This window comes from Panicum virgatum, chromosome 5K (assembly GCF_016808335.1).
Source record: "Panicum virgatum strain AP13 chromosome 5K, P.virgatum_v5, whole genome shotgun sequence".
Classification (NCBI taxonomy): Eukaryota; Viridiplantae; Streptophyta; class Magnoliopsida; order Poales; family Poaceae; genus Panicum; species Panicum virgatum.
The window spans coordinates 34,434,404-34,445,014 of record NC_053140.1 but is presented as its reverse complement, the minus strand read 5'-3'; the positions used below and the strand labels follow the sequence as shown (position 1 = coordinate 34,445,014).

Genomic DNA, 10,611 nt, shown 5'->3' with positions numbered 1-10,611 from the left:
ACCTGTTGTGCACAGGGCTTTGAGAGTGCATCATTTTGGGAGAGTTAAATTTGTGAGAGGGAAAAACTTTGGTTTGGGAGTGTCTGCTTTGTTTCTGGCTCCTGGTTTTCTTTGTTTTCCCTCCACTTCCAGCATGACTGCGTCGAGCGTTACCTCTGTCTTTGAGGAGTCATGTTTTGGCTTTTGATCGATTGCGTCGAGCCGTTGCCCTTGTCTTAGGGAATCAATCTGTGCTCGAGTAAGTGACTGTTCGTGCCTTTCTGAGCTTTTTGTCACTTGCTTGAGTTCTTCGCTTTCTTGCTTCTCTTTTTATCACTTCTCTGCTTTCAGGTGGTGTGTTGACAATGCACTCATCAAGGGGGAGATTGAGGAATGTTGAGTACTCTATCCTGCTTGTGATGAGTGAATTGTCAACCGTGCGGTGTGATCGTGCGCTTGGTCTTTGGATTGCAGGTACACGGGCGTCCAGTGTCGACGGGGAGCTGCCGTGGAGGTGCTGGGGCCGATGGACCGTGCGGTGGACGGCGGTGAAGGGCAGCCGGGACCGGAGCTCGGACCGGGCGGCAGCTGTGGCGTCCACTCCTGGATCGAGGGCGCAAGCGGCGACGGAAGGCGGGTTTCTTGGTTTGCGCCACAAAACCAAGGAGGCGGACGGCGGTCGAAGACGCCAAGTCGTGGAGGCACGGGAGTCGGTCTCGGGACTGACGGAGGCGACGGGCGTCGACGGCGTCTAGGGCCTCGCTGCAGGCGAGGTGGTGACGGGCGTCAGGCGGCGTCTAGGGCCGTCAGAAGGCCGAGGCGGGAACGGCGTTTAGGGCCACGGCGTGGAGGCGGGAGTCTTCCCGCGCGTGAGGTTTTGGCGGTTTTCTCAAAACCGGCTACCTAACCGGGTTTCGCGGACTCTTCAAAACCGCGGACCTGATCTTCATCAAGATGGCGGCATCGCGGAGAAGACTTCGTTTCGAAGAAAGAACCTCGGTCGTCGGATGAGATCGTGTACAGGGGGTGCTGCAGGCCAACCGGTCTGACCGGTCCCTGGCACCGGTCTGACCGGTCCAGCGTACTGGTCTGACCGGTCCCGCGGGTATAAATACCCCTTCACTTGTGTTAGGTTAATTGTGGCTTTTGTAATCTATTCGTGGACTCCTCTGTTCTCCAGGCCGCCGCCCCTGTGTCTCCCTCCCTCTGTTCCTCTCTTTAGAGTAGGTTTTGATTATGGATTTATGAGACTTTGTATTGGATTTGATTGGGAAAGGAGGCTCCATCCTCCTTGTGCCCTCTGGGCTTTTGAATCAATCCAATTCCCTAGTTTTTGTGCCCTTGTGTGATGGATTTCTATTTCGTTTTTGGCGCACATGATTGCTAGGATTCTACGAGCTCTTTGTTGTGATTCTCGTGTTTCTGATTCTGTCCCAAACCTTCTGGAATCACGAGCTCTTTTGAATTGGATTTCTTGAGTTTTGGAGAAAACCCCAATCCTTCTTGATCTCCCCTCGAATTCTCGAGATTCTTTGATCTTTAGGACGAGATCTCTTGGGGATATGTTCACGGGGTAGGGGCGAAGCAATCCCCCAAGTTTCATCGATTTTCATGGTCGTTTGATTGAGATTCATCGTTTGAATCCAAGTTTTCGGGGGTTTTCAGGGTGCCACCGGTCAGACCGGTTGGCAAGACCGGTCAGACCGGTCTGCTAGTTTTTGAACAGCCGCACCGGTCAGACCGGTCCAGCGAACCGGTTAGACCGGTTCTGGCAGATCAGTTCTGCAGTTTTCCCAATTCGCTTCTGATTTGTTTCGTGGTTTCGCTCGCTCGTTCGAGGCCTTTTGTGTTGGTTTAGCTTTTCCATAGCTATTCCAAACTTTGGCCAGAATGCTTGAGGGCCTGGGAGATTTTCGGGATATAGGCCGACGGTTTGAATTTCGAAAGAATTTTTGATCGGCTCCCATTCACCCCCCTCTGGTCGCCGGCTTCAGTCCCTCATAGGATTCCAGAACACGAGCAGGGGCCTTCGTCGGCGATTGGCCTGGGAACACGAGCGCGGAGTTGTAGACGGATGGAGAGACGACTGGGCATTGACTGCTCCTCTTTGGTGGGGTTTTCGCAAAAAAAAAACATTGCATGGCGACGGGAATCTACAACCCATTGTACCTGCCCTTAAGGATCGTGTGTTGTTCTCGTTGTCCTAAGCACTTTTCGTTCTAACCACATGTCAAAAATAATGGTAAAACAAGCTGAATATCTCATTTTGTACCGGTGTTTGGGCCATGACTACATGGTATGTTAACACGCACGAGTGACTGACGGTGGCCTGCGGGACCGCAGTACTCCTCATCATGTGGATTGTCCAACCACTTGGGATTTAGTGTTGGGAACGAGTGGGAGAAAAGTTGACATGAGTACCCCTTATATGACTTTAGCGGGTTGCATGAGCCGTATGGTCCTCAAGTCGTGTGGGTACAGTTGGACTCCCTTGCAGGGTGTATAATCGATTCGAATCGCCGCGATCTCGGTCATGATCTTGCTTAGTGTTCATTGAGCTTCAACATAGTAATTGAATTTAATGTAATAATGTTCAAGACGGAATTTGGGACTGTTTTGATGAGATATGTACTTCTTTACACATATTTCAATTGTCTTGCATAGAGCAAACTATGTGGGTTGTTGTGCGTCTTGCCCATGTGTCCTTTCCTTTATGCTTTGTTTAGGTCTCACATTATTTACTACCGCATTTCAGCAATAAACTTGAGTAACCCCTGCATTATTTTCCTTGCTATTGCTCTCAATCATGATCCTTGGAGTCGGAATATATATACCATATGAGTAAGTCTTGCGGATTACCTCGGTACTCACGTTTGCTTTGTTGAAGTTTTGCAGGTGAGAATGAAATGGTCTTTGGCTATTTCTTCCCTGCCGATGCCGGCGAAGGGGAATAGTGGCTGTCCCGTTATGGCGCGTGTCGGTGGTGTTTGTGGGCTGAGCACCATCGTCCTTTTGTTTTATTGCAAAATTGTTTCCACTGTGTGCTTATGACAAAACGTTGTTAGGATCTGAACCAAACTTTTTCTAAGGTTTAATTCATGTTTTAGGTTGTATGCAAGTTTGAGCTACAACTTCTACTCGCAATGATGTATAATTTCAGAACCTGTACACTTTGATCTGTGACTTGTAACATGATGTTTAAGACTTGTTAAAATCTGAATTGTGGCGTCTATGTTCTCATTGTGATGTGAGCAATGTTGTATACCAATGTGCTTGTGGTCTTGGGCGTTGCTTGAGAAGCATATTGGGGGACTACCGGGGTTGCCTTCTTGTTAGTTGGATATTTTTGGCTTGCGTACCGTTTATGGACAGCAAGCTAATTCAACTAATTTGAATGCAACTTGGGCGGTTCTTACAGCTAGCGAGTATAATATAGTATAATAATGATATTTTGCTCAAAAACATTGTATATATTTTGATACTATAATTAAAATGGTTATCACAAACTGTGCCCGCAATTGTATATAGATATAACATGTATTGAGTAATAACACACCAATGAAGTAGTGTACTACATGGGTTACATGATTCAATAATACAATATATAGGAATTAAAGGACTCTATAATTAGACTTGTATACTGCTAGTGTACTTTTCGCATGCTTAATCCGAGTTTCCAAACAAAAAATATACCGATTTACATTTGCTGCGTCCAAGCACCATGTATGGGAATCAACTTTTGAAATAAATGGCATACAGTCCAGTCGTTGGAGCAACCCGAGGATCGGGAGATACATTGGAGAACTCTATCCTGTTGAGCATAAGATCACCACGATTTTTATGCACCAGGAGCAGCCAAACAAAGGCGAGAAGGTCCCCTCCGCTTGCCAGGTTCGCCGCGTGCATCTCCGGTCGCGATCTGCCAGCGGTGTAAATAACGAGCCACACCCAAAGGTCCCGTATCTCCTCCAATGTCTCCTTGCATGGTGTAGGGTCCAGACTGGGATTCCGGCCCCACCAATGTGTCATTCCAAGCATGGCCCTACGGAGCATGTCCGCTTTGTCTGTGTAGCCGGAAATCTTGTTAACGTAGGACGCAAGCAAAGCTTCGGCGCTGCCACTGACCTGCAACATGGATGGTGGGTGGGTAACTAGGAGGTAGAGCATATACCTTGATAGCTTCCGGCAGGCGCGGGCCAATGCTGGTGCTTCTGGGTCCATCCTGGCCATGCTATCAGGAGAAATTTTGCCAAGATGTGCCTCGGTGAAAATATGGAACCGGACAATGATAGAGCTCATATCCCAGCCACAGGCTGTGAGGATTCCTCTAATCAGGTGTTCAAGGTATGGCCATTTTCGGCTATAATGCCGCTCTGCTTCAGGAATTCCTGAAGTGCCCATCAACGGCGTAGGTATGTCAAACCTATTCATTGAGAAGCACTCTATTATTTCCTTGTCCACCTCTGCATCGCCTCTGTCCAATAGCTTGCTCAGCCAAAACAGCTTCTCTTCTCCAGCGCCTGCTCGCTTGGCCACCTTCCTGACCACTTGCATCACTCGTCCGGACAGATTGGTCGGGTTATCATCACAGCCCATATAACTGGCCAAGCTGTACTGCCCCATGCGGTTGGACCACATTGACTTCTTGTTCTCTGCATCAGTGCCATGGGGAAGAAGATGGAGCAAGCCGGCGATGACCCAATGGCACTGCCCTTGCTTTTGGGCTTCCAACCATGTCCATGCCCAAGGTGACGCCATGATCATCAAAAGCATGGCACAGACATCAAGAAACAAGCCACCGGCGAACAATGTATATGTGATGGCAACATCAACCCTGCTGTATCCTTGTTTGCTAACAATGGCGAAGAGCGCAGCAGAAGCCATAGCAGATACCAGGGAGACACACCTTAGTATAACACCCGTCCTTGTCCGAAGCACTGCAGCCTTGGTGTAGAGATCGTCATAGAGAATGCCAAGCTCAACATTAACCAATCTTAGCATCTGGGACTCACTGAACTTCCCATGGGCTTGCGGGGAAGGACCTGATATTTGGTCCACCGTGCATCCCTCTAACAGCTGTCGGATACCTGGAGCCACATGCACTGCAAAACTTAAAATACTAGAACAGGCAGCAGTAGCTTTCTTCTCCTCCTTTCCAGTGATGGTGCTTCTGGTTCCTTTTAGGTTCCCATACATGAGGGCCTGTGTCCTCTCGCCATATTTGAGAATCCCAGAGATGAACAAAAGGATACCAGGAACAATAAGTTGTACATTGTGCCCATCAATAGACTTCCAGAATACATATAAGGCAAGAAACACTTGGATGATCAGATTCAACAAATGTCTCAACCAGAGGTTGTTGTCCTCAAGAGCAAAAGCAGTTATAGTGTCTTGCCCGCCTAGATGGATGAGCAGGAAAGGTGCCCAGAAAAAAGCTAGTGGCTCGGATAAGCTTCTGTCCATTGATGACTGTCTTCCAGTGGGACCATCCTGCTTGTGTCGTGATAGATAACCTAGGGCATAAACAGCTACAAAGTCTGCTCCCAAATATGCCAACCAAATTGATAACCTGAGGATGGTGTTGGTACTGCGCTGCCTCAGACGACCCGAAAAGAGTAGGAATACTTGAAGTGTGAAGCTGGCAAGTAAAAGCAACTGAATCTCCCACTGATAAAACTGTTGCAAAAAGCTCGTCATTGGCCACCAGATTTCTGTACCTTCCTGTTGATGCATAAACCGAGATGAGATAATTTATAATCCAACGTTACCTAGGATGTAAATAAAGTGCACATTCATTCGGTTGGCTCATACCATAAAATGGGCACATCCAATCGTACGTATTAAACTTTCAACTGAATACAAATATTATTTTTCCTAACTGGTCCAAAAATGGGAGTTTTGGGGATAAAATAATTGTGTGTCCCATGTCCTGCACAAAACTACCATAGATCGATTGGAATTTTGTATTCTAACATTATCTGAAGTTCTTTATGTTCAGTTGAAAAGCACACACGCATCTAAATCTAAATCTAAATGATCATTTGGCATGTGCAATTATGTATTATTGCAGTACGGTCAAATCAGGAGCATTATAAAAAAGGTCTTATTACTCGTACTCATCGATTGATGTACGTTCATCTTATGCTGTAGGTTCGTAGTGTAGCAGCCCAAAATTTAGAAACAACTAAAAATTCACTAACCTAAAATTAACAATTTGCCACAGCCAATTTTCAAAGAGTTGAAAATAAAATTAAATTAGCCAAGTGTAGTCAATTGGAAATTTCTAAAATTATGAGTTTACATGCGCTTGTTCATTTCTTGGCTTTTCTTTTCCTCTGCAAATTAAAATTTTATTTGAATCCAAACAAATTTAGAAATTAATAAAGGAAATTGTTTCCTTTCCCTGTTGGCCGAGGCCTGTCTTCCCTCTCCCCATTTTCTTCTTTCTTCTGGCCTAGCCCACTCCTATTTTTTCTTCCTTTTCTCCTTCCTCCTCTGCCCACTCCACTTCGGCTCAATCCAGCGTGGCCCATCTCCACCCGTCGCCATCGTTGTCTATGATAGCGTCATCGCGCCGAAATTTGCATCGACCAATCGAACCCACTAGGAAGAACTCCTTCAGTCCCCTTCCGTCATGGGCGGAGCTAGGGGTATGCCCCTGTATTCCTTGGTATACCCAAGATTTGGAAGGAAATACTAGTAAAGATATATAGATGCATCTCCAAGAGTCTTTCTAAAACACACTATCTAAATTATCATTTGAAGAGCCTTCTACATCAAAGTTGTTTTCTATATGTTTTCACTCTCCAACAGCTTTTATATATCTTGTGTACACTCTAGAAAGCCATTTTCGTTATCTATCTTTAGTTAGCAAGAAATACAGAACAGGGGATGGCTATATTTGGATAACCACTTAGAGAAACTGTTGTAGGGTATTTTTCCATCAAAATCTGTATTCCTAGCAATGAGAGGAAAGATATAGAGAGTCTCTTGGAGTTCCTCTTATACTGTCAAATATGGTTCATTGGCTCAATACACCAAAGCTCACGAACCAAGCCTAGAAATGCAGAAATTTACGTCCCTCATGTGATCTCAACGTTGTGGAGTACCGCTCGTGTCATGCTATGCGAGTCGCGTCCAGTCGGTGCTCAGTGCTCGACGGGATGGTGGCTCTCCGCTCGGATGCTCCCCCACTCTGGTGATCGGCAACCGGAGACCTGACGGCCTCGCAACCTCATGTCCTCGCCCACATGGGCCATGGCTTGCGTCCTCTCCTGCTAGAGCGAGTTGCGAAGAATAGAAGGTGCCTACCACCAGCCCACCGGGCACCGGCGGCCAAGACAACGACGTCCAAGGTCCTCCTCTGACCGGTGGCCCTCTCGGACCACTGTTTCTGTAATATTGTTTAATTATTCATGTTTAGAACTTAAATTTTGGTTACTATTATGGATTTGTTATGATCATTATAACTTATCGTCCATTATATTGTGTATTTGCTTTGAAACTTGGCATACCCAACCGCAAATTCCTGGCTCCGCCACTGCCTTCCGTCCGAGAACATCACCGGGGAACCAAATTTTTCCCACAGATCTCCGACTGGATTTAGAGGCCAGGACAATGATCCAGGGTCCAGGCTTTGGGGATCCATTGCTCAAAAGGATCAGGAAAGATCTAGATTGGGCAGAGGAGGGACGAGGGGTCGCTACGAGGAAGGCGCAGAGCCATCTGCCGCCGCACACGATTTTGTGGGGATTATTTTTTAGAGGAATATTCTTCAATAAGTGTAATTCCTGTTATAAAAGGTGCTGTTAAAAAACCTAACCACCAAAATAGGAAATCCCAAAGAGAAAATTCCCTATTTGGCCCTAAAAAAGATGAAGGTCCCTTTCTTGGCCCTTTTGAAAACGAAATTCCCTATTTGGCCTATTTTCTGAACGTGAAAATTAAGAAAATAAGTATTTAGGCATGCAAATTAACAAACTGAATTTATTTATGATTGTTAACGAAATAAATTTTGAACACAATGTACTGTCCCTTTTTTTGTAAAAAAAACAATGTGTTGGCGTTGAGATATAAAATGAGCTTCTCAAATGCATGTAAAATTCGAAAAGAGATGTCATCCACAAATGCATACGTTTCATTCAGAATAGCTTCGTGTAGGAGTAGAATCAACATGTTTTTTCTTAGTTGGTTCCAATGATACTACTGTGACAAAACAAGAACTTAGGCATGGATTCAACTAGGACAATAAGTATATATGTGTAATTAACCATATGTGACTGGTTAGTAACTGCCTGCCTTAATTTACTCGGAAGGGTAAGTAACCAACCCCAGTGTCTCCCCTCGATTCCTTCATTTCCCCATCGCATACGCCAGTCAAACTAAGCTAACTCCCAAACAGAAGACCTATCGAGCACTCCACGGTGCGGGGCGCCCATCGCCCGCTGCGCTGCGGCATTAGCGCGAACACCTGGCGCGCGCTGCCACGAAGCGACACGCGCCCGAGAGAGCCAAGAGAAGCGAGCGAGAGAGAGAGAGAGACGCACTGGGCCCGACACTGAGGAGGCAGGTCGACCGCGCGGAGGCGGCGGAGCAGCGAGAGCTTGAGCACGCGTGGTGTCTGCATGGCCGGGGGGCTCGGGGCAGGGAGGGAGCGGCCGGGGCTGAGAGCATGACTCCGTGAGCCCTGGCCCGGGGCGAGAGAAGAGGGGCGCAGTTCGGCACCCAATCGGGACCGTCGTCGCTGGCCAGGCCGCCGTCCTCCATGGAGATCGGCCAAGCTCATCCTACTCCGGTCTCTGTTTCTCACAGTGCTTAGTAACATATCTCACGGCAGGGTCATATAGGAAAACAAATTTACAAAGAACGTTAAATAGGAAACTTCATTTTCAAAAGGGCTAAGAAAGGGGCATTCATCTTTTTTAGGGCCAAATAGGAAATTTTTTCAATCCCAAAATGAGAGCTATATTCCACACCCACAGAGTGCTATTGAGATCCAAAAGCTCTGTTTTTTTAGGAAAGATCCAAAAGCTATGTAGACCACGAGAATTACAGTATATCTTCATGCCTTTCCTATTAAATTTATGTTTAACTGCTCCCTCCGTTTTTATTATATTGACGTTTCAGACATCAAGTTTGAACTAAAACTGACTTAAACAATCCTGTCTGAACGTCATTTAAAAAAAACAGAGGGAGTATTTAGTTAGATATGGGAATTTTGGAAGTTGGAACTCGAACTATCTCCTATAGTCTTCATTATCTATGTTTCTCACTTTATGTAGTGAAAGAAATAGTTTCACAACGTTGAATAAGATGGTCGTATCTAGTGTTTTCTGCCAACCACCAGTTCGATCCATTATGCTCAGCAGTTAGATATAACACTAAAGTAATCAGACGTATTATGTTTTCATACCTTAATGTGACTTGTGTATGCCGAGACCTTTGAACCCGAATGCTCCGATTAATCTCTGCAGCTTCGAGCTACCTCAGGGAATAGGGTCAGCTTACACGCAAGATCAGAATAGTCCTCCGAGGTGTCTATTTCTCTCTCCCTCTCTCTCTCTCTATATATGTAATTTGCAGTAGGAAAAGAGAACAAAGGGCATCATTTCGTATTGCTTGCTGGAAGAAAAGCAAGAGTAAGATACATGCTCTTGTATTTCTGACCCTTGTAGTTCACTTTTTATTCCTTTCATACCATTTTATAGATAACCTCAGAAAATAGAGTTTATTTCACAGAACCATAACTATATATTTTGTCCTCTGTATCATAAACCCACAAAATTTTAAAATTAGTTTCACAAAACCATGATTTTTTTTTGTCCAGACGCACATGTCGAACGATTTATTTAGGAGGAACTTGTGTGACTTACATGTAGGATTACACAAAAGAAATTATGGTTTTGTGATACAAATGTACAAAAAGTCATGGTTTTGGGAATCATATTTTAAAATTTGCGATTTCCTGAGAGAAGGCATTAAATAGTTGTAGTTTTGTGATATATTTATTTCATAAAATATGACCTTGCTTTATCGCCACAATCCAACAATTTCGAATTGTCCCCCAATCCATGGACCTCAACTATGCACAGGTGTATAAAACATATACTCCCTCCAGATTTTTTTATTGACGTTAGGATATGATTTTTAGAGCAAATTTGAACTAATCATCATGTCCTACTATAGTATAATGCTGGGAATTATTTTTTGATGGCTACCTTTTTTATTTATGTATGTATTCTTTTCTGCAAAAGAAGGTATATATCAGGAGGATGAGATAAGCAAGGAATCGGCATGGCACGAAATAAGCAAAGCATATCACTTTTAGCTTTCCTCTTCTTGCAAGCAATGTATCGGAATAGCGTGGCCTTCCATTCAAAAAAGAAGAAAAGAATAGTACTACCTGCACTGCACCACAGCCGTCTTTACCGACCAATAATAAGCACGGAAGGTCAGTCGCTAAAACATAATCACGAACGGTTGGTCGGTAATCTATATCTATATCTATTACTACAGTTATTAAGGTTTCCACCTAAATTTTTGGTTTGGTATGTTGGTTTGGTCCGCCTGTGTTATTGATAGGTGGGCATTAGTCCGTCCCATATGCGAGTCGGACGAACCCGCTCCGTTCAC

General features: G+C 45.1%; 1 protein-coding gene across 1 annotated transcript; it reads right to left on the bottom strand.

The window, feature by feature from the left end:
- Nucleotides 1–3,521: 3,521 nt before the first annotated feature.
- Nucleotides 3,522–9,564, bottom strand: LOC120709535. The gene is made up of 2 exons (XM_039995206.1): nucleotides 9,392–9,564; nucleotides 3,522–5,700 (listed from the first exon to the last, which is right to left on the bottom strand). Exon 2 carries the CDS (start codon nucleotides 5,674–5,676, stop codon nucleotides 3,712–3,714), a length of 1,965 nt encoding a protein of 654 aa, XP_039851140.1. The 5' UTR covers nucleotides 5,677–5,700; nucleotides 9,392–9,564; the 3' UTR covers nucleotides 3,522–3,711.
- Between the last annotated feature and the right edge of the window lie 1,047 nt (nucleotides 9,565–10,611).

Bases quoted from the DNA above. Each gene is read 5' to 3' on its own strand.
- LOC120709535 (XM_039995206.1), bottom strand. From the start codon at position 5,676: ATGACGAGCTTTTTGCAACAGTTTTATCAGTGGGAGATTCAGTTGCTT.